At 33.5% G+C, this 25,712-nt stretch overlaps 1 protein-coding gene and 1 long non-coding RNA gene across 5 annotated transcripts in view; both read left to right on the forward strand.

Moving 5' to 3' along the window:
• Positions 1–6,741: 6,741 nt before the first annotated feature.
• Positions 6,742–7,412, forward strand: LOC127730009 (uncharacterized). Its single transcript, XR_007994927.1, has 2 exons — positions 6,742–6,883; positions 7,313–7,412. It is a non-coding gene; the product is annotated as an uncharacterized LOC127730009 (long non-coding RNA).
• A 4,963-nt stretch (positions 7,413–12,375) lies between these two features.
• Positions 12,376–25,712, forward strand: part of LOC127729862 (muscle M-line assembly protein unc-89-like) — a 48,755-nt gene continuing 35,418 nt past the window's right edge. For 3 of the 4 annotated variants that reach the window (XM_052237791.1, XM_052237814.1, XM_052237805.1), the window contains exons 1-4: positions 12,376–12,479; positions 18,689–18,864; positions 22,611–22,841; positions 24,087–24,210. In XM_052237791.1, the coding sequence (XP_052093751.1) occupies positions 18,708–18,864; positions 22,611–22,841; positions 24,087–24,210 (512 nt within the window). In that variant the 5' untranslated portion in view covers positions 12,376–12,479; positions 18,689–18,707. The remainder of the gene's footprint in view (positions 12,480–18,688; positions 18,865–22,610; positions 22,842–24,086; positions 24,211–25,712) is intronic. The other variant, XM_052237797.1, reaches the window with a different exon arrangement.

Below are 25,712 nucleotides of genomic sequence, written 5' to 3' on the forward strand. Positions count from 1 at the left end.
ATATAACACAAGTAAAAAGTGGCTTTAATTGTGGATCTGCAGAAAACACAAAGGGAAGTGCTAGTATGCTTACATTTACTTCATTTGAACTTTGGTGGATAGTTGTCTCAATGGCAATCATACCAATTCTCTATAGAACTATCTTCACATGTCATTAACCATATCAGTTTTTCTTAGGGATTTAAACTTAACCCCCCCCCCCAAAAAAAAAAATAAAACAAAAGCAGCATAAAAACTATAAAAATACAAACAGAACAAACACAAATTAAAGGACCTTTGTGAGCATGCTCACATACCCCACGCCCCCACATTGTCACTGGACAAACAAAATCTCACCAGATTCCTAAGTTTAAAGACTCGTAACTCTACAAAAGTCGACTGTAAAAAAATTTCTTGTGGATATGCACATTAACATATTATGTCCGCATTAACTACAAAGTTTCATGAAATTATGTTGTGTGGTTTCAGAGGAGTTGCGATTACAAACTGTTGCAGTAGTATATTTAGGCCAATAAGTTCAAAGGGGCATAACTCCTAGAAAAAAAAATTGAATCATAATTTCCTGTCGATATGCACAACTACATAGTATGTCCCTATTATCTACAAAGTTTCATGAAATTCTGTTTTGTGGTCTCAGAGGAGTTGCGATGACAAACTGTTGCAGTAGTATATTGAGGCCAATAAGTTCAAAGGGGCATAACTCCTAGAAAAAAAAATTGAATCATAATTTCCTGTCGATATGCAGATCTACATAGTATGTCCTTATTATCTACAAAGTTTCATGGAATTCTGTTATGTGGTTTCAGAGGAGTTGCGATGACAAGAACAGGACTGACGGACGGACAGACGGGTCAAAAACATTATACCCGACGCAATAAATTGCATGGGGTATAATAAACCAAAAAAAAATAACTGATGTTGTGTTAGGAATTTTTGTATTTGACCTATATTTCACACATTTTTTTGTTTCGTGTGTGACCAAAGTTGCAGAATGCGAGACGGGGATTATATATAAACTATTTGTATAAAGCTTTTATATTTCAGGAGGTAGAAGCCCTGGATGCTTCATACCTTGAATGAAGATGCTTTATGTTACAGAGTTTCCGTGTGTCATATGACCATTTTCCTTGACCGCATTTTCATGGTTCTTATGTGAAATGCTCACTTATGGGTAATAGAATAACTATGTTTGGTATGGGATCCGGGCAGGGTCTACATGTCCGTTAGACAGGGTTCACCTGACCTGGACCTCATTTCATGGATCAGTGATGACCAAGGTTAAAGCTTTGTGGTCAAGTCCGTATCTCAGATACTATAAACAATAGGTCAACTATATTTGGTGTGTGTAAATGATTGTAAAGTGAACATGTCAGACTGGCAGGTTTCATCTGACCTTGACCTCATTTTCATAGTTCTTTGGTCAATGTTAAGTTTTTGTGGTGTGGTCTGTTTCTCGAATACTATAAGCATTAGTCCAATTATATTCGGTGAATAGTATGAATTTCAATCCTGATAAGTAAAGCAGGCGAGACATTTCAGCGTGTACACTCTTGTCATTTAAATTTTTTTTACATTTAAATTCTTTTTAAATCGTTTTGGGATGTTTTCAACCTCGGACACGAAAAGTAGTCTGAACAAAATTTTAAGCTATCGGGTTCATTCGCCGGTTCACCTAGTTTGCCCACAGAATCTGTTCTCCTGTGTCTTTAAGGTATGTCCAAGACACAATTTAGTCATATCGATCAGTACTCACTTTATCCCTATCTTAGCCCTTTGTAGAGACACGATAGATATATTGTTTACCTCAGGTTTTTATTTTACAAATGTGTCACTGTTTTCATCTGCTTCAATCGATATAATGTTGACATGCACATGACATTGTCAGTTTGTTTTCGACTTGTTGCCGATATCGACGACATCGATTGGATATTGACAATTTATGTTCAAAATGTTTATCTGATACAGTTGACCATCAAGGCGATTCAGTATCTCCTAGTGTATTGTCTCACCTGTGAAGAAAGTCGCAGAATGCAAGACATAGGGATTACTATCTGGCACGGCTTAACTACCTGTATAAAGATTTATATTTTAGAAGGTAAAAGATCTGGATGCTTCATACCCTGTATTCAGATGCCTTATGTTACAGAGTTTCAAGTGTGTCAGATTTCCATTGTCCTTGACCTCATTTTCATGGTCCAAGGACCGCTTGGGAAAATTGTGTTGTTGTGTGAAATACTCGCTTATAATGAGTAATATGATAACTATAATTGGTATTTGGGATCCTGGCAAGGTCTTTATGTCCGTCAGACAGGGTTCACCTGACCATGACCTGATTTCATGTATCAGTAATCATTAATCAAGGTTAATTTTTCGTGGTCAAGTCCTTATCTCATATTATAAGCAATAGGTCAACTTTATTTTGTGTATGGAATGATTGTAAGATGTAAATGTCTGACTGCCAGGTTCACCTCGGACCTTGACATAATTTCGTGGTTCCTTGATCAATGGTTAAATTTTAATGGTTTGGTTTGTTTCTCAGATACTATAAGCAATAGATCAGCTGTATTTGGTGTATGGTATTATTGTAAAGTGTACTTGTCCGTCTGGCAGGTTTTTTTCTGGTCTTGACTTTTTTTTATGTTCACTGAAAAATGTTAAGTTTTTGGTCTAATTCTCAGATACTTTTATGGACACTATATGTGGTATATGGGATAATTGTAAGGTGTACATCTGACCCTGACCTCATTACCATGGTTCATTGGTAAATTTTCAGTTGTCATGGTTTTCTCCGTTTATCAGATACTAGCATTAGGTCAGCTATATTTGTTGTATGGAATGACGATTATAAGTTGTACATATCTGTCTGTCAGAGTTAAATTGACCTTGACCTCATTTTCATGGTTCAATGTTAAGTGTTCATGGTTTTGTCTTTTTATCATATACTATAAGCAGTGGGCTAACTATACTTGGTGTATGGTATGATTGTAAGGTGTACATGTCTGTCTGGCAGGGTTCATCTGACTTTGACCTTGACTTTCAACATAAATCCAATCAGGATAAGTAAAGCAGGCGAGACATTTCAGAGTGTGAGGGTGTACTCTTGTTTGTATAAGTTGTCGATGTCGACAATTTCAATTCAATAACGACCATCAAAAAAAGAGATTGTGATTTGTTTCTCTATTCATTCCAGCTAGTTAAGTGTACGTCCCTAATAAAATTGCGAAATTTAGCGATGTATAAATATGTAAGGGAGCGATCATTTGATTTTTATGGGGGGGGGGGGGGGGCTAGGATGAAAAAATTTGTCCTGCATTATTTTTAGTTGTAATCTCTGTCCTGCCTTTTTATTTTTCACTCTATTCGGCCCTGAATTTTTTTATTAGTTTATCCTGACTTAAAACTCCTGTCCTGCCTTTTTTCAAATTTCATCCTAGCCCCCCTCCCCCTCCCCATAAAAATCAAATGGTAGCTCCCTTAGTGCTGTACAATTTCGTATGATACTCAACTGATTTGTTCTTTCAATGAGTTTACACAATGTTCATCTGATACAGTTATTGATATCGATGACATGAGTGGATATCGACAAATTATGTTCCAAATGTCTACCTGCTACAGTTGTCATGGTTTTCTTTATAGACAATTTAGTTTCTCCTGGCTTATCTGTTTAGGTTTCGATATCGATGATATCGATTCGATACCGACATTAAAAAAAAACCAACAACCACTGAATTAAAGAGCTCAAAAGAGAGACAGTTACATTAAGGATTTGGCTGGGTTAATAAAAATAAGAAGATGTAGTATGAGTGCCAATGAGACAACTCTCCATCCAAGTCACAACGTGTAAAAAGTAAACAATTATAGGTCAAAGTACGGCCTTCAACATGGAGCCTTGGCTCGCATCGAGCAGCAAGCTATAAAGGGCCTCAAAATGACTTGTGTAAAACAATTCAAACAGGAAAACCAACGGTCTAATCTATATAAAAAACGAGAAACGAGAAACACTTAAGAACCACATCAACAAACGACAACCACTGAAACAGGTACCTGACTTAGGACAGGTGCAAACAAATGCAGCGGGTTTAAACGTTTTTATAGGGGCCAACCTTCACCCTACCTGAAATAGTAGTGTTACATTACAACATAGAAAGACACACTATAAAATATCAATTAAAATGGCTTTATGAGCGGTAAACCATTCCCTTAAATATGAGACAGTGGTTTTGCATCAAAACATAAATAAAAAATGTAAAGCTCAGTTGGAAAAAGCTTGACTCGTCATGTCAACGGTATGCAACCAAATAAAATTTGGAGAAGTAACCACATGATTGCCTTGTATAAGTTAGTACGATGAAAACAAAAAAAAATCATTGATTACAATTCAGCTATCGGCTAACCCTTTATCAATCTTTATATCTAGATATATCATTGTCTTAATTTATTATCCAATATCGAGTTGACATTGTCGATATCGACGATGTCGACTATTTTGTCATGGTTGTCGTCATCAAAATCGTGATTAAGTTCATCGATATCGATTCAATATCGTGTCGACATTTGTCGATTTCTCTTTAAGTTGTTCTTGCTTGTGGTCATTTTTATTTCAGACGATAGAGAGAACTGTTGATACCAATGGAAAATACGGTTAAATTTGAATTTCTCCAATTTCAATACACAGAAGCTTCTGTTGCAATTTTCTCAATAAAAAAGGAAAAAAAGTAATGTTTATTTGCAAGTATATTTCAAATAACATGGTTTAACAAAATTCGCTATATTAACAGACGATCTAGTGATCATTCGAAATAACTTTTATCCAGTATGGTTACCTTTTAATTACCGACGTAAGGACTCCATTGACTTTTGCAACTGTATCATAGAAAGAGTTACTTTTCTATTGTTCCCGCTTCACCAGTTTTCACTATGCACTTAAAACGGTCAATTTCGATTTTCGTATGGATTAGCTCATAGCTTCCCAGATTAACGGTCCTTCATTTACTGAGAAATTGTAAAAGTTGGATTTCCAGATAATAGGGATACGAGTGAGTATAATGAAAACTGGATACAATACTACAGATCACACATCTACGTTGTGCCTACACGAGTCTTGTGGTACGGACGCATATACTGAAGTGCGTACGGTTTACTATATCCCCTTCACTGTCCCATTGCGAGTCGATGGAAATAAGGGCCAATAACAATAAAATGTATAACTCTGATATCTGAATAACTGTGGCTAATGGACGAAGGGATGTAACTCTATCATACACTTGTATTGTATAAACCGACAAACCAAACTCCGACACAGTGGTGACATAATGATTTGTAGAGAAATGGAAGTATGACCCGAACGATAACGCTGTATGGAGTTTGGTGTTTGTAGAGAAAGGGAAGAATGACCCGAACGATAACGCTGTATGGAGTTTGCCGACAAACATATGAATTTTAATTTTGTGTTTTTTCATCAATATTTATCACTCATCCTACTCTAAAATACAAAAATAAAAATGAAGAAAATAAAAGTGAAAAAAAATCTGATTCTTTATTTCCGAATTTCCTCCCAACGAATATCGGTTCCTCGGGGTAATACAAATAGCAAGTATAAGTTTGCCTTGTAAGCCTGATATCTTTGAGTTTTTTAATATAGGCTATAGGGATTTTAAACCAAGATATGCATTGAGCAATTGGATCGCTCTACGCTGTCCATTCTATAGCAACGCCTCTTCTTTCGGTGGGAAAACTGGTGACAAAAAGAATGATCTCCTTTAAAATAGAATTCTTCAGTGTTTGACACGTTCAAGAACGGTTTTTGGTTACAATTTTTTTTTTTTTTGCTAACTTGTAAATATTAATATTAAAAGCAATACAATAGTATCAGAGTTATCTCATACTGCTATCGGTTTAGATGGCCTCCCAAATGAAATATTGAAGAGTGGTGCTAGTATTTTGGCTCCATTATTTCAAAAACTTTTTAATCTTGTATTTTCTTCAGGAATATATCTAAAAAAATGGTCATCAGCATATATTTGTCCAATTTTAAAAGCTGAAGATCCATCTAAACCTGAAAACTACAGAGGTATTGCAATTAATATGTGTATAGGAAAACTATTCAATTCAATACTAAACAAAAGGCTTGATAAATATTTAGAAACAAATAATATCATAAATCCATGTCAGATTGGTTTTTCATGTAAAAGTAGGACATCTGATCACATGTTTGTATTAAAAACTATAATGGTTAAGTACACCAGTATGAAAGGTTGGAAACTTTATGCTTGCTTTGTTGATTTCAAAAAAGCGTTTGACAACGTCATTCATTCTGGTTTAAAATATAAGCTATTAAAACATAATATAGGTGGTAATTTCTATGCAGTCCTGAGAGATATGTACAATAAAAGTGAATTATGTGTTAAAATAGACAATGTGCTTACTCCTACTTTTTATTCTCAAATTGGAGTAAAGCAAGGGATGTTTTGAGTCCCAACCTTTTCAAGATTTTTATAAATGATTTACCGGATGCATTTAATGAAAGCCCAGATGCTGTTGATATAAATGGCCGCAGAATTGACTGCCTCATGTATGCAGATGATATTGTTATTTTTTCTAGTTCCAAGGCAGGTCTTCAAAAACGACTTGATGGTTTATCCAAATTTTGTACTAAATGATGTTTAGAGATCAATTGTAGCTGACTAATACAATGTGACTTTTTCTTACCTGTATTTTATTTATTTTAACTTTTGTAGGATCAATTAGCATGATTAGACATACCAAAATTTAGGATAGATTTTCAGAAATGCAGATTAAAATTGAGAATGGAAATGGGGATTATATAGAAGAATATAAGCTTAGAAATGATTCAAACCATCCTGGAGGAGCAAATTTTATGAAGGTATTTATTCTTTAAAATCCTCAATCTATAGTACATGTATTTGCACTAAAATATACAATAACCATTACGAAACTTGTTTTTTTTTTGTAAGACCAAGAAAATGTTACAGGCCCTACACGGCTGGCTACTCTAAGTTGAGAAAATTGTAGTTTACAGTATACATGTCTTATTTTATAAACTGGTGAAATCTACCGTTACACTTTTGTAATAATAATACACCCCAAACTCTACAGATGTATAAAGTAGCTACAATTGTTGCTTCTGAATCCATTAACACTGATTAGATGACACTTTTCAATATATTTTTGTGAAAACACTGGATTAAATTGAAGAAAAATAGTTTATTGTGTAATTCAATGAAATTAGCTGAATTTCCACTCGTTTAATCACTAAACAGAAGGACTAATTTGTTTACACTTTATTTTACAGAAGCCAGCAGATGTCAAAAGAAATCACAAGAATGGAACAAAAGAAACTTTGAAAAAGAACAGTGATACGAAAATATTGAATAAATGTTTTGCATTTATAATTGTAATTCTATCTTGTATAGTGTTGACTAAGGCAGCAAAGAAAACAGTCAAAAAACTTCAGAAAAAAAAATGTCCGATGCTACATGTGATCAAACATGAGATCAAGAAATACTTCTCAAAAAAATGCACAAAGATTAAAATCAGAAAAAAACCATGACAAATTATTACGTGTTCAAGGTATTACAAAAAATAGGGTTATGTCAATGATACATAAATCCGACAAAAGTAAACAAAATATATGTAGATTCAACTGTAATCAACAAACAATTTTAAAAGGAGATGTGGGGTAAAGATCAGTGGGACAGCAGTTGTTTTTCAGATGCAGATCCAGGATTATGAAAAGAGGGGCCACAGGCTCTAAACTAGACAAAGTTTGAGTGAAATAGTAGGAATTAGATTAACCATAATTGTAGCTCCATAAGTGGACCCAGGACCCCCCCCTCCCCCATCCCCAGATGAATATTTTATAAAACATTTGAATGATGATGTAAGAAAACATTTTTCTAATGATATTCATATAACATTTAAATGATGTTTTGAGAATATGAACATTATTAAAACATTTTGTAAAATGTTTTTTGAACATTTTCACAACATTTTATCCTGCAAAAACATTTTTTTTTATGTTTTAAAAATGTTTCATGGATATTTTATAAACATCCATATTTAAAACATTTACAAAACATTTCACAAACATTGTCAACAAAAGTCAGTAACGTTTTAATGATGTTTTAAAAATATTTTCTACGATATTTTCACAACATTTTTCAAAATGTTTTTAAAACATAAACACTATGTTTTTGTGTTAACTGGGAATCTATCTAAAACCAAAGTTATTATATTTAACAAACCTGGTAAACTGTTAAAAGAATATTTTTATTTCAAAAAAGATACAATAGAATGTGTTAACAATTATAAGTATTTAGGTTTCAAATTTATATCTAGTGGCTTTTTTAAGCCAGGAAAGGAAGAATTATACAAAAAAATCAATAAAAGCTGTATTCAAATTGCAAAGATCTATTTCATCTTCCAATCCAAGTATTTCTACTCTATTACATAAATATGACCATACAATAAAACCCATTTTAATGTATGGCAGTGAAATTACAGGCATGTTTAAAACTAGCTCTGCAGCATGCCAGAAAGAAAGTGAATATTTATTACAGCACATTTATATGAATGATTTTTTAGATAAATCCAATTTAAGATATATGAAGTATATTTTAGGTGTAAAAAAGTCTTCTAACCTAGCTGTGCTAGGAGAGCTTGGTAGATTCCCTTTATATTTTTCAGTTGTATTATCAATGATGAAATATTGGTTTAGAATAAAAAATATGAAAGATGGTTTACTGTACGATACCTATATGTGTAACAAAAAAATGTTTACTAATAATATTGAATGCTGGTATTCATCCATACATTACATTTTTAAAAATCTGAATATTCATCATGAATTTGGATTTAAAGCTTAACTTTTTTATCAAGTCAGTTAAGCAAAAACTTTGTAATAGTTTTGTAAAATTTTGGAACACAAAAAGAACAGATACAAAGAGTTAAACTTTATGTATAGAAAGAGACCAAAGGCTTTGTAAGAAATGTACTCTAAATCTGGTTGAAGATGAACAACATTTTATTACTAATTGTCCAGCATACAAAGGACAAGGAGATAAACAGTATTTATCCTAATTTTTCATATCTCTCAAATGAGGCAAAATTTGTTTGGTTATTTACTAATGAAAATTTTTCTGTACTTAAATATTTAGGGAACTATATTATTACATGTCTAAATGTTAGACGAAATGTAAATTAATGTATGTAATAACAATGATAATTGTAATGATTTTATGGTTCTGGTCCTGCCTGGAATTAAATGTATGTGATTTATATAGAATGGAGATAATAAATAACATGTCTGAACTTTTTAATGTTTCATTTCAATGTATAAAAAAAATGTTTTTCTGTTACAAATCATGATGTATTGTTTTATGTGTACATGCCATGCTGCCCATCAAGGGACCTTGATTGGAATAATAAATATTCTTCTTCTTCTTGTTCCTCTAGATATAAAAGAATAAAGAGAACACCATTTTACCGGAGTTTTGAGTATATAAAGATTAGTTTATTATGTTGCTATTCTAACCAAGCTCGACAAACAAGTTCAAGAACAGAATAAAAGAATAAAGTCGAATGATACATATATATATCAAATAGAAACACTTCTAAAAGTAATCCACTAAGCGGCAGATTCAAAGAAACGTTCATTTGGAAATAAACATGCTAATGAAAATTTGTCTGTACTTAAATCATATATATATATCATATTTGTTTTTCGTTTTTTGTTTTGTACATAAATCAGGCCGTTAGTTTTCTCGTTTGAATTGGTTTATATTTGTCATGTAGGATCCTTTTGTAGTTTGTCAAGCGGTATGGGCTTTGATCAGGGTTGAGGGCCGCTATATACCTAATATGTAGCTGCTAACTTTATCGTCATTTAGTCTCTGATGGAAAGTCGTTTTATTTGCTTCTTATTTCTATATTAAATGCGCATGAACTGGAAAGATCGCACGTATGTATGCATTAACCTAAACGACCTGATCTATTTTTTTCTAAAGTAACATCTATAAACGGATAATAATCTCTGTAAAAAAAATAGTCAGAACCAGTACCCTTTTTATAAAGATTATGAAGATTTTAATTATACAGTTTGGAGATTTTTGACCACCATCATGCAGGATGGTACAAATATGAGGGATTTAGCTCTTCTTCCTCCCTTTTAATTGTGTTTGCAATCCGGCAGAGATTCGTGTATAATTAATTCAGGTAATGAGCTAGAAAAGTTGTTAACTTTTTGCCACGTTATTCTTTGTCTCGGTCGTATACATATATATCAATGCATAGAATGGCGTATTGTATCGTGTTTTTGCTGCTTGAACAATTTGGATTAAATCATTCATGGCTCTAAAACCCCCGAGTCAAATGACTTTACAACCTTAGCAATATATAACGATATATACCGACATGTCTGGTATGTCGCTTCTTTGGTAATGTAGGCAACACGAACAACCCTTTGATTTTGGAAGAAAAAATGGCAGACGAACGCTTTTTATGATTTAAATTTTTCCTTGAAAATTTCAGAAGGGGCTGAAATATGACGTCGGAACTTTTCTATATCAACAAGTAATATCCAATTGTCATCGAACACAAAATGATTGAGAGCCCTCGTGAAATATGAATATTCTTGGGTGAACAAATCTTCATATCTCCCTCCGGCACGGGAAATAAATGTATAATATTCCATTCTGAGGATCATATTGCCCCAAATTTGGTCCTCATGTGCAAAACGCGTCAATTGTGACGTTTTCACGTTCTTTTTCTCGACCTGGAAGTCCGAGGGATGCTAATAGATGCATCCACCTGTAGTTTGCATGTAGAGTGGACCCCAGTGAACACATTAATCACAACAGTTGTTAGGTCGGAGTGAAACTGATCTGGGTACACCAGTCCAAAAAAGGTCATTTGCACCAAATATCAAAAAAAATCCGATTTTTTCCGATTTTTTACTTTAACTGGACCTGCAACCGGAAGTATAGTCGTTGCCTAGGCGTATTTTGATAATAAACACGATCAGTAGTTATATGCCTTGGGGTTTACACTATTTGTCCAAGTTTCAGGCCTCATAACTTCGTGTTTCAGACCTCGAAGGTAAGCCCACCCCTCCAAAAAACCCAATTTTGTCCGATTTCAATTTTCCAAGTTCGTATTTGAGCTCAAAATGAACATTAAAAGTGAGAAAGATGACAATTAATGGTGTAAGATTGAGGAAAGATGCATACACTTCGAATTTAATGGCATTACGTTGACCTCCAAATGTATGGAGCGCCATTGGTGCCAAATAACGGTGGTCTGGGTACGGCCGTAATATTACGGCCCCCGCATGGTAAGGGTTAAAATAGCGATAGCAAAATTCATTATCATGTTCAAATTTATTTCAGACGATAAAACAATAAAATTTTGATCCTTACTGTTTATCAATGGTTATGTCGTGTTAGTTTGACTTACAAAATCAAGCGGATAAGGAAAAAAAATGTATGCAAAATAATATTTAATGTATTGATAGTAAACAAAGCATAGGCAGTGGAATAAAACATTCATTTCCCTTTGCCTCGGGAGATATGAAGATTTGCTCACCCTCGAAAAATCAAATGTCCATCGGGCAGAGCCCTCGTGAAATATGAATATTCTTGGGTGATCAAATCTTCATATCTCCCTCCGGCACGGGAAATAAATGTATAATATCCAATTGTTATCGAACACAAAATGATTGATCAGGAACGTTCTTAGGGGAAAGCCGGCACAAACGCTATCTTTAGGGAAAGATATATTAAGCTACAAAGTAATATATCTATTAGCTTCAAACAAGAGGGACTTGCATATTTTTATTTACACGAAAACATGCAAATTATGTATTCTATCTGTTGGATAAATATTTGAATAACAGACGATAATCATTTTATGCAAACCCCAATCATTCGCGGTAGACTGAACTTATTAAACTTGTATATTATTGTGATAAATTAATTGATGTTAGTATAAATACATTTTGCGATTCGATTCTTTGTTGATAATCGACGAGTTCATCATAATGAAATCAATTGGTGCATTATTGCACAACTCGTTGCATCTCTAAATATTTGTTTATATCTTATTAAGAAGCATATGGTATTTGTTAACCGTCGATAGATGTCAGCTGAGGCTCCTTGGCCAATTTCTTACTTTTGATTTATTTGTCAAATCAAATTAAACCCATTACATATATATCTTGTGTTACAAGTTGAACAAAAAGTAATTCTTTTTTTTTTTGACAAATTCAATGCACTCCTCTAGATTTTGTGCTCTTCAGTACCCCATATGTGCCTCGTTATCTATTTTTGATCACTAATAACCAATACTTGATAATGATGATATTATTCACCCCTTTTTTCGTTTCGAACCCGATACCTCTCTGGTTTCTCCGGTGGATGCCTTTGAATATATATGAAAATATTTAGTTTTATCTTCATCTAAAGGTAAGAATGATAAAATATTTTATATTGTGCATGTCTGACCTTGAATTTTATTTAGTTGATATGATGGGGAAATAACTGCCATGTTTAATGCAATCGAAAGTAAACATAGGACAGCAGCAGTAACTTCTTCTGACAACTATTGTTACCTCTATCGTGCTTTTGTTATTCATTTTTGACTGCACTTAACAGCCTCGAGACTGAGTTTATAAATGAGTTGTACATGTCAGAGGAATTCTTTAAGACTTAACATGTTTTGTGGACAATTTAGTACACTAAAATTGCAAAGGGCATCATAACGGAATTGAAAAATCAACAAGTGTATTAAAAGCATTACCGTTGAAGAATATTTTTTTGAGTTTCAGGAAATAAAAAAGCATTAAATTACAGTGATTCATTTCTGAAGCGCTAGGTCATAATTGAATAATTGAAAAGGTATATATTTTTTCGTTTGGGCTTGTATTATATTTGCCTTCGGGTTTATATGATCCGTTCATCCTATTTCGACTCTTCATTATTCAAGAGTCTATCCTAAATTGAGGTAAATTATATGGCCTTCCAAATACCGTTTCGATTCCTAACATCACTAAAGAGACATTAATTGTCGAAATCCGGATATGGTGTACTAATTTTTGCACCTTTTGTTTGCGGTTTACCATCTTTTCCGCAAGTTTATTGTTTTCTGTTTGATATTAGATTAATATTTAAGATCCATTTTGTTACATCTGGTGATCATTTTATTTGGCAATCGCCAATGGCAGTCAGCAGGGTTTAAGAACATCCGTTGTTCGACCTGCTAGTCAAATGCGTTTTGTTAAAATATACTTTTTCACTTTTTTGGTCTTTTGGAAAATGTTGTTTGTGCTGTATTTAGACCCCTTTACCAAGAAATTTGTTTTGCATGCACATGTATAAAAATTGCGGTTTTTATCCAACGCAATCATAGGTTTGAACGTTGTTTTCAATTTAGACTTGTATATACCAAGTGTACAGTTTGTGTCCTCTTTGCTGTCCCGAATATGCTGAGTTCATAAACAGACCCAAATATTGACTATCTGTGGTTACTAATATATCAGTTAAATAAAATGACATTCATTTAGATATTAATCTAGAGCTCTAGATTGGGATCCTGAAACTGTATCTGCATTGCGTCGGTCGTTTGTTAACCAATAAACGCGAACGCTATGGTAAATTGGTGGTTTTAAATTGCAGAAACTACATGATCGTTCTAAATTAAAATCCAACACTATACAATCTTTGGTTAATATGATCGCGAAGAGTCATGCGAAATGTTGAGAATGTCACAGGGGAAGGTTTTTTTCTTCAAATTTTCTTTTTTTTGTTGGACAAGAAATTCGTTGTTATAATTTGTTGACTTATAATTTCTTATATAATCGACCTAAGATATAAGAATATGATGGCAACATTTTGACCCCTAGTTGAAAACATATGTAGTTAATCACTCTAAGGTATAATCATATGCTGTTTGTTTTATTCTTTTGGCTAATAAGAGTCGTACATTATGTTTATATTGATTTCTTAGGATGATCAAAACCATCTGCTTTTACATCTTCACTATCTTTGTGCAGTATTCTGCAACATTCTGCTCCGTTTGATTTATATAGCATTTTGCTGCGTACGACTGATTTTTTTTTGTGACGATTTTAAACTAAAACTTTATATCGTGAAAAACATGAGATTTTTATTTTTTTTTGTGATCAAAAGGGGGGCTTACGCCCTCTACGCCCCCTCCATGGATCCGCGACTTAGCTGTGAGAAACGTAGACTCTTCTTGTTATTTTTAAATCAGACAAAGAATACTTTCTATAAGACCCAAAAAAGAAACGATTCAAGACCATGCATTTTCGATATATAATGAAATTGGATAAACGGTACCGAGCTAAAGAAATTCGCTTAATTGGGCTATATTCAAATACAGATTAATACATGGCCTTTTTTATATAGGCCGGGGTATCACCCCGAGACCCCCATATCAGTCAGAGAGGTTAATCGTGGGCTGATATGAGTCGATGAGGGATGATACCCTGGCCGATAGAAAAGGACATGTATTAATCTTTTTATCATATACTTCCGATGTATGAACACACTCAGGCTGATAACCTCATATCAGCCAAGTCCGAGTGACGTCACATAGGGCCAATATGGGTTGTCAGCCTAGGTGTGAACTTATGGCTATTTTACCCCCGCTCGTTAAAAATATTCAAACACTATCATATTAATGCCAAGTGTATGATATATATTTATATATATAAAATTCGTCTCAAATTTAGCCCAACAATGTTAGATCTGCAAACTGCAAATTTACGTTAGCAAAGTTTTGTTCTTCCCTCATCGGGATTCGAACCCTTGCGTCTGTGACATCGTGGCAACACAACCTGCACCGTGTCCAGCGCCCTAGCCCACTCCACCACCTAGGCTACATAAAAATATAGCTTTCGGTGATCGATGTGATGCATTCCCTCGTTGGCTTTATCGGCTAGGACTGAACGAGTGGTCTAGAGCGCTGGACACAGTGCAGGCGGTGTTGTCTCGATATCCCAATAGCATGACAGTGGCGGACCTAGAAATTTTCATAAGTGGGGCCCACAAACTGCCTAAGAGGGGGCCCGCTCCAGTCATGCTTCAGTGATTCCCTATATAATCAACCAAATTTTTCCCAAAAAAGGGGGACACGGGCCCCCTGGCACCCCTAAATCCGCCTCTGCATGAGTTCGAATCCCGGCGAGGGAAGATTTAACATTGTTGTGTTGATATTCAGAGTAACTAGAAGATGCCCGCGAAATCGCGGTACAATTGGGCAGTTGTTGAAACAAAGAGTGCCAAGGGTGCCTGTGTTTACACATGAAAAGGGGGAGGGTCCGGACGTCGGGTGCCTGTGTTTACACATAAAAGGGGGAAGGAACACTTCGACACGTACAACGCCCATTTCATTTTTGGACAGTTCTGCACCTGAGTAAAAAGGGTGGATGTCGTTTAATTTATCAAAGTGATGCACTTGCAATACAATAGAGGATCCTTATAGGCCTAACTGTCCAATTTTCTATCATTTCTTCTTACTTTCACTTGGATTTCGCGGGCAGTACGTCGACTGAGCATGCACGAAAGCGTATAAGACACGGATCGATAACGGTCTCCGAATTTGGATATTTTCTCAAAAATTGGCGTTTTCTGTGGAAAAAAGATTGTTTCAAAGACAAATTTAAGAAGAACAAAACACTACATTTATACGTCATATCACAAATATTCCCGACTTTGTATGGTTTCAGAGGAGTTGCGGCTCAATGAAATCGGTCTCTTCCTTTAGTAGTATAGATTATGAATATAATATGTGTTTTCAGCCGTGTATCACCTTCACTAGAGATCCAATGGATGGATCTGTCGTAGAGTTGTCACTTGTTTAGACGTACTTATATATATATATGTTCAAACGCTCAAACCTATGATTGCGTTGGATAAAAACTGCAATTTTTATACGTGTGCATGCAAAACAAATTTTTCTCGGTAGAGGGGTCTAAATACAGCACAAACAACATTTTCCAAAAGACCAAAAAAGTGAAAAAGTATATTTCAACAAAACGCATTTGACTAGCAGGTCGAACAACGGATGTTCTTAAACCCTGCTGACTGCCATTGGCGATTGCCAAATAAACGGATCACCAGATGTAACAAAATGGATCTTATCTATTAATTTAATACCAAACAGAAAACAATAAACTTGAGGAAAAGATGGTATACCGCAAACAAAAGGTGCAAAAATTAGTACACCATATCCGGATTTCGACAATTAATGTCTCTTCAGTGATGTTAGGAATATATATTTCTCTAATTCTTCGTCAATTTATCCCTTTCTGCACCCATTGTATAAAAAAATTAATCAACGTGTGGTTCGTTTGATCTCAGTTCATCATTGGTTAAAATCCGATTATGACGTCGAATTTACTTGCTTTCCTCTGAATTTCCTATTGTGACGGCATGAAAAAAAGGCGACCATGCCTGATGACGTCACATAGAAAGAACACATCTTTTTACAGATCATTCGAAAAGACAGAATAAGTTTGCCTGCATATTGTTTGAAAATCATTAGAGAAACAGATTCCACCACCAAATCTCGTGTAATACGATATTTATCCACTCTCGACAGTTAAATTTGAAATATTTAAAACGCTCGGCGAGCCTCGCGTTTTAAATTTGAAAATTTAACTGTCTCGAGTGGATAATTATCGTATCACACTCGATGCAGTGGTAGAATCTATATATATATATATATATATATATATATATATATATATATATATATATATTCATCATATACTTGGCATTAATATATATATATTTCTCTAATTCTTCGTGAATTTATCCCTTTCTGCACACATTGTATAAAAAAAATTTAATCAACGTGTGGTTCGTTTCATCTCAGTTCATCATTGGTTAAAATCCGATTATGACGTCGATTTTTCTTGCTTTCCTCTGAATTTCCTATTGTGACGGCATGAAAAAAGGCGACCATGCCTGATGACGTCACATAGAAAGAACACATCTTTTTGCAGATCATTCGTAAAGAAGGAATAAGTTTGCCTGCATATTGTTTGAAAATCATTAGAGAAACAGATTCCACCACCAAATCTCGTGTAATACGATATTTATCCACTCTCGACAGTTAAATTTTAAATATTTAAAACGCTCGGCGAGCCTCGCGTTTAAAATTTGAAAATTTAACTGTCTCGAGTGGATAAATATTTATACACTATATATAGATTCTACCACTGCATCGAGTGTGATACGATATTTATCCACTCGAGACAGTTAAATTTTCAAATTTAAAACGCGAGGCTCGCCGAGCGTTTTAAATATTTAAAATTTAACTGTCGAGAGTGGATAAATATCGTATTACACGAGATTTGGTGGTGGAATCTGTTTCTCTAATGATTTTCAAACAATATGCAGGCAAACTTATTCCTTCTTTTCCGAGCTTTGTAAGCAAAGCTTGCACACAGGTTCTATGTTTTAAGGTAGCTCGAGTATCTTCCGCCATCTTGGATAGTAAAATAGCAGAATCGGTCTACTTCTTTATTGAAATGTGCAAATTCCGAGAGAAGAATGTCATTCATTTGTTAGAACGAAGAAAATTATGTGTTTTATCATATTTTTGCGATTGTTTTTTTTACAAATACAGAAGATATTTTGTTTGTTGCTGAATGCATCGAAAGTAATGACCCTACATCTGATTGATAAAAATTGTAGATATAAATAAAATGCATTTTTCCGTCAAAATATGCATAATTCAGTGTTTGTCGTTTGTTGCTGTATACCGTATTTGTTTTTCGTTTATTGTTTTGTATTTTAATCAGGCCGTTAGTTTTCTAATTTGAATTGTTTTACATTTGTCATTTCGGGGCCTTTTATAAACCTTTTTATATCCATATTCTTATCAATTTGTCACATATCCAGAAATCAACGCCACTTTGCTTATTTGAATATTATACTAAAGAAATCGGATACGGGTCACGGAAATTATATTGAAATGATAGGGAATTTAGAAAAAAATGTCTGTTGTAACTTTGATTTAAGTGATAGACAGGTTGCCGGGGCAGAAAATAAATATACACAACAATATACACCATTTAAACGAAATATAATGACTGACGTTGCAAAAATCAAGGTTCCTGAGCTATTTTAAAAATCGAAGCGAGAGGCTTTTAACATTGCAGTATAAAATGCAGGCTAAAATGGCTGAAACGTCAAATTTGCAAACTTCGTGTTGAAAATTGGCTAACAAGGTCATTAGAAATACAGGTTGCCGGGGTGAAACTTGAAACTTGAATGTCCAAAGAATAAGCAAGTCCAAACCTTGTATGTGTAGTCGTTGAACTCTAGGTTCCCACGTAAAGTTAAAATGCCTCTATTTCAAGAAGAATAAACTCACGAAAACACGAAAAATTCACTAAATTCGCGTTCATTGTTTTGATTTTGACCGCCTGACAACTTTACGGAAATATCAGGGTGATTATAAACAAGGACTCTGTGACGGGCAACTTATAATATCCGTGTTTTAAAGATTTTAATGATATCAAGCCAGTCCAGTTCAAACTATTATCACGTGGTACAATTCTCATTTACATATTATGAATATTAATTAGCAAAAGCACTACTAATTTCTGGCTATGATCGGTTGCTTGTTTTTACTGTTTTAGTTTCAGTGACATTCTCATCATGGCAGATTCCATCTGTTCAAGTTCTGACGAAGAGGAAATATTAACATATAAGCTTAGAATCCACGACGCTGACATTTCTGATTCTGGGAAATGGCAATGTGAAGTCAAGGATAAGTATGGAACTGTGTCGACAACATGTGACCTTGACGTATTCGGTAAGTCGATCATAATTTAGCGTTCTTGTCTACTAAAGTACTTCACTGCAATGGTGAAAATTCGAATACCCGTGCCATTCATTAAATTTCGAATGTTATTTTATTTAGAATTATATACATTTCTTCAAGCTCTAATGTATTTGTTCGTTATGTATAAGAATAATAATAACAGTACTGTAGTTGAAGAGTTGTCAACGTCAATTTGGGATTTGACGTTCTCAAATATCTGTTAGACATAAGACATAAAGCTTTATTTAAGGTCGGTATATACAAGACAATACAAACATAACCTCTTACGAGCTTTTAAAATACACAAAATTTGTCTGATTGTTATACTGACTCCGCTACGCGTCGACGGTAAAACTTCAGTTGCAACCGTCAAACCCCCAATTGATGGCGGCAATTCTTCCTTGAGAACTGTTATTCCTTAATTGATGAACATCAGGAGGAAGGGTTTGTCGCCCCCTCCCAAACATGTTTAGCTCAGCACATTCTGAATGTGCCTGTAACAAGTCCGGGGGCCTGTAATCAGTAGCTGTCGTTTGTTGTTGCATATCATAATACTCGTTTTTTGTTTGTTGCTGTATATCACAGAAAAACAAAGGATATTTGTTTTTCGTTTGTTGTTTTGTACATAATAAGAACGTTGTTGCCTTACGGTATGAACTTTGCTCGTCGTTGAAGATCGTACGGTGACGAGTAACCGTGTGACGTGTGGTTGTTTAGATCATCGTTCTTTGTTTTTTAGTGGATTGTTGTCTTATTGCATTCATTCACTTACAATAAGTAAATCTCCTTATAATTTTATTTTGAATATTTTGAAAGATCCACATAAACGAATACTGTCTTGTTACTTGAGAAAAGGGAAAGATTAGTCAACAGTCCTGTCAAAAAGGAATACTCCTTTCTTTCCTTGATCGAACCCTTATTGGAAACTTCAGAAAAGTGAGGAAATTTATATGCGGCAGAAGGCTGCCATGATTTCGGCTACTATTTATTATTATCTATTTACTGAACATATTTAGAATTAATTAAAAAGCAACTTCGGCATTAACTTTGACTTAGCTTGGCTTGAATCAGATTTAAAACCAGACTTGCATTTTTTCCAATGCCAGCCGATTCAAATTTTATCCGGAATTTAGCCAGAATAGATTTCGTGACTTAGAAAAGAGACATCCGGTTTCGATTTTTGTCATGATGACTCCGCATTGATATATCATGGTAAATAAAATAGTCTGAATCCTTGCATTCAGCTTAAAATATCCATAAACATGCAGGTAGTCGCCATGGCTTTAACTGGAACCATCTATCGATGCCTGGTAATTAACAGAGCATCTCTCCTCAATGTACTTTATTTACTTGAAATCACAGGAATTTGGGGGCATGGACCTCCCTTTTGGGCCACAATGTAAAAAAATATATAATTATTTTTTCATATTTACTATTTTCTACAATGTGTAGACATATACCAAGTCTCAAAAATCCATAACTAGTCGATTACAATACTTTTTCTACTATCCACACAAACCCTAAGATTCTTTTTTCACTAATAGTTTGTGTGGATAGTAGAACAGGTATTGTAATCACCCAGATATAGATTTTTGAGACTTGGTATAATATGTCTACACATTGCAAAAAATTGTAAATATGGAAAAATAGATAGGTTTTTTTTTTACATTGGGGCCCAAAAATGGGGGTCCATGCCCCAAATACCTCAGTGTGCTACATTGTATCTCTTTTTGTCAGTAAGGTACATTGTATCTACAAAAAAATCTAAGCTGAATAAAAAATTATCCTTAGCAGACGTAATACTTATCTAGACTAATCTCTTATATGGTTCAGAATTTGGTCACAGATAGAGAATTAAGTAAAGCTGGTTAAATTCAACTTGGCCTATGTTGGTTAAAAGCTCAATAGAGCTTATGTATGTCCTTGTTTGTATACTATGCCGAAATAAAGCTTATTTATTTATTTATTGTTATCTATGCTTATAAATCAAATTACAAGCTTATGCTAGATTAATCAAGTTTATTTTAATAGCTTATATTTGCTTGATTAAGTTAAGCTTATGTTTAGTGCTATTTGTAAAGCATAATCTAAATAGCAAATGACTTATTAGATAGAAATAAATAAACATAAAAAGAAGCTGTAGTTATACAGGACATCATGCTCCCTACTTCAGTCAACAACAAAAGATTTAGGAAGTGGTTTATTTTCAATTTTGTAAACTCGCAAGGACTGGAACAATTGGCCCCCTGATTATGCCACAGCATATAACACCACTAACAAATATGAACTTGTGCTTTCAAATCTTAATAGATTGTAAGTATGCTTTATTTTAACACTTTGCAGTTTGATTACTTGACTGCAGAGGTGGATCTTAGGGAACTTCAAATATGATAAATGCATAGACTTTTTACAAGTATGACTCCAAATGTTGGCTTGCCAAGGGGCTCCTCTTTTCAAAATTTTGGATCCGCACCTGGACTCAGTTTCTTTTCAGCAGTTATTTTAAACTTCTGACCAGATGAACAGTTTGATTTGTTAAAACAAATTGCAATTTGGTTAGAATCTTGAATGAACTGCAATAGGTGAAGAGAAACATTTATAAGTGACAGTAACAACAAAAATGAGCAGCAATACAAAATCTACAAGTATGGCATATAACTGAAACCAAAAATTGCCAATATGACCAAACCCATTGGTTGACTCCTTAAGGAGTTATTGCCCCTAAATAATTTTTATCCATTTTATATAGCATTTTGGGCAAAATCTATAGAAGATATAGAGTAACTGTAAACATGGTAAATAACAAAAATGATAGCAATACAAGTTCAATAAAAAGGATATATATTTTGGTTACAAATTCTATTCTATTCTATTACAATGTTGGAGAGAGTCCATTCATGAAGATGCACAACAAAGACCCAGTTGAGAGACACTGGCTCTGTAGAGCCTTTAGTTTCCAGTGGTAGTCTAATTTACCCAATCATCTGATGATCATCCCAGTTAAAATTTGTCTAATGTGTTCTTTTTTGCATATGCATGAAATATTTACCATTTGAAATTAAGCAAATAATAACTATATTTATACTGTAAATTGCTTACTGAAGTTATAAATTCAGATGGGAATCTGGATCATAATTTATCAGTCCTTAATTTTGAATAAACAGTCTGTTAGTATTTTGATTAGGTCATGTCCAAGTTAAGAAAGATATTGTTGAAGTAGAAGTTAATAGTCAATTTTTATAGAAAAAAAATAGATTAAAATAATTATGAAAGAGTACAGTTCATGCAGTTTGCTAATTTTTAATTATTTTTTAAAATACTTACGAAATTTAAAACTAGAAATATACCAAGCTTTATTATATCAGAATGTCCTTTTTCAGACACTATACATTTTTATATAAGACATTTTTGCATTTTAAAGCAACATATCATGGAAAAGCACTCTTTATAGCTTGTATAGTTTAAAGAATTGAATGCTTCTTTTTGCAGTTATATTGGGGTTGTAAAAGCATTGACAAAATTACATTTTGTATGAAGTGAGGAAACTTTTCATACAAGATATAAGGGGTGGGGAATAAGTTTGTTGTTCAATCAGTGATACTTTTCAAATAAAGCTAAATAATTATAAGGAAGTTTCAATAAGCTTAGACTTTAGAGTAAATATTGAAGACACATACATGTACATGTAGAACAAAATGTTTAATCATTAATTATAAACATGTATTTTTTTACGTCAGAAGAAGCTAAACGGCAGTCATTAGTTTCTGGTAGTGATATTAAGGTTGTCCAGAATGGTACATTAGTCAATGGAAAGTCTGCCAATGGAACAGGTTCTGACTCGGAGGAAGAGATTTTGACATATCGTCTTAAAATCCATGATGCTGATATCAAAGATGCTGGAAGATGGAAATGCGAAGTCAAGGATAAACATGGAACAGCATCTACATCTTGTGATCTGGATGTCTATGGTATTTTATTTTTTGTATTTTCCCCCCTTTATACATGGACTAATAAAAGGTATTATGGCTCATGTATTGTAATATGTTGTTTGGTCATGTTAAACTTTAGCATAGTGTATGCCCCAAACAGAGTTGGTTCGTTGAGTGAATAACTGTTTAAGACCAAAGATATTTAGGTATCCCAAATTTCATGATGCAACCCCATATTGTCTGACATGATCCCAACCTGACAAAGTCTGTGGACAAATTTTCAAGTAGTGATAAAATTTATTTCCCTTTGCTTTTGACACACATTCTAATCATTTGTCAACCTGTTTCACAAAATTTTAATTGATTGCCTCTCAGGAGGTATGGAGACTACATATCTGTACATACCTTTTTTGATGCTCAGATGCATGCAGTTAAAAGAGTTTACAAAATTTCATAAAATTTGAAATGTGGCTCTAATACATATATATTCTTCACATATGGTCTACATGGGAAAATCATATAAATAGTATAGACATATATTTATAGCAGTCAATATGGAGTAGGGGCAATAAGGCTGTTATTTGGCCCGAAATATAAGTGCAAATTAAATATTCCATGCATATTCTTAAATTTGTCTTAACTACACTAAGTTTCAAGGTGTTTAGAAAATAAAAAACAAATTTTACATTTAACGAGTTACCAGGGCAATAAACCATGACGAAATTTGTATATAATGTAAATGTTTTGTATTTTCCTTCTTTTTACACCCACTTTTAAATATATATTAGATTGGAAAGGTATTTGCAAACCCAAGAAACAACTTTATATTTGATAGGATGATGTCAATTCTTATAACAAAGCTTCTCTTGAATTATTTTGTTGTTTCTTGGCTGCACACAATATTTCCTCAAAGGAAATAACAACTGAAGATTGCATAAATTCTGCAGTTTTCGTTGTTTTCATGAAAATGCTGCATATTATGACGTAATTGTGATGTCATAATACAAACAAATTTATGTAATTCATTTATATTTCTTGATTTTATGCATTTCCAAACATTATGTGCATATTTGAAACAGTTTTCAAAAACTTTTTTTTATTGAGCCAAAACCTGCCCTTAATGCCCCTACTCCTTTGAATTGAATTATATTTTCAGCATAGGGTTATTTTGTTTTTATTCGATCATTTTGTTTTTATCTATATGATTGTTATTGTCTTTATCTAAAACCTCTTAACAAAAAAAGACACAATAACTATGTACATGTATATGAATAAATATTACAGATTCAACTCCTGCTTCAGAAGAACCTAGATTTCTAATGAGTCTTAGAAATGTAACAGCTTTAGAAGGACAGAGTATTAAGCTGATATGTAGAGTCAGAGGTACACCACTCCCTAAAATTATTTGGTAAGTATTGTTTAGTGAGAGTATGGGTCAGAGGGTGATATCAGGCTATTTGGTAGTACCATTTAAAACTGATAAAATTAAATCAAAGAAAGATGGCAATTAGTGCAGGTTTGAAATTTCTTTTTTCTTTCAAAATTCTTGAGTGATCTAAGTAATTTATCAAAGGTATTGCTAGCCTGTCAACACCGAGGTTGTGAGTTTGAACAATAAAAACTTGCTGCCACGATATAACCAAGAAATTGCTGAAAGTAAAGTTAAACACCAACAATCATTCAAACAAGCAATGAACTTTCTTCCTTATGGATTGGAGGCAGCATAACAAAAGGAGATTTTACATGTGATAGACTTTAAATTAAAATGGAACATTATAAAAAAACAATCTGAATATATTAAAACTAAGTGAATGTGTTATGGCAATAGCAACGATTGTTATAGTAATTATGCTACTAAACAGGTATTTATGATTTTAATAATCTTCAATTGATTGAGCTACACAAGTAGTCCTGAAAACTTTTTGGCTTTCTTAATAAAAATCTTTTTCGGCTAAAAGATTATTTTTTCACCAAATAAAGAAACAATATTGAAAACCATTTTTCTCACATTGAACTTGATTGATGTGTGAAGTTTCTGGTTTTAACATATTTTTCCAGTTTTTTTTAGAACTTTTTGTAGTTACTTGATGCTGTTTGTGTAACAGTGGTTTCATTCCGCCAGTGTACTTTATCCGGAGGATGAAAATTCCTAGTGTTTTATATCCACCAACAAAACTTCACTAGGTTTTTTAATCCGGGTCCAGTGTAAAAAATCCACCACTAATCATAAGATTCTACAGAGGGTTTTTTGAAGGGGAAATATATAAAAAATGGGGTTTGGTATTTTTGGGGGATATTTGAATTAGCTAAAACTTGCATTGTTGATTTATGTAAAAAATTAACAAAGTAAACTAGTGCTTTGCATCCAAGGAATGTTCACTCTAGTGTTTTTGAACCAGGAATGATTACACTAGTGCTTTTGTACCAGGAATGATTACACTAGTGATTTTGAACCAGGAATGATTACACTAGTGATTTTGTACCAGGAATGATTGCACTAGTTATTTTGAACCAGGATTGATTACACTTGATGAAGTGTTTCAGTACTCATTTTGAACACATGATAACACAATAATGCTTTATTAACGAATAAGATTTTAAAAATAATTTTTCTTCGCATCCGTTACAACTGCCTGTGTCTCATTTTTTGTATACAGATAATCCATTCCATCGTGTGTTTTGATTACAAATAGGTCCTTTTTTGCTCTTATTCTTCTTTTTTCATTTTCACTTGAATCTTGGATATTTTTGCACTTTTAAGTACTGGAGAATTGTTTCATATTCCTTTGAAAGTAAGTGCGAAAACCCCGTCAAATTATATTTTATGTTGCACGACTTTTAGTACTATATCATAAAAGGCTAGACTGATCCAGATTAATTAAACTGGTTCCATGAAGGTTATTCTAATTT

Source organism: Mytilus californianus, unplaced genomic scaffold (genome assembly GCF_021869535.1).
Source record: "Mytilus californianus isolate M0D057914Y unplaced genomic scaffold, xbMytCali1.0.p SCAF_1, whole genome shotgun sequence".
Taxonomy (NCBI): domain Eukaryota; kingdom Metazoa; phylum Mollusca; class Bivalvia; order Mytilida; family Mytilidae; genus Mytilus; species Mytilus californianus.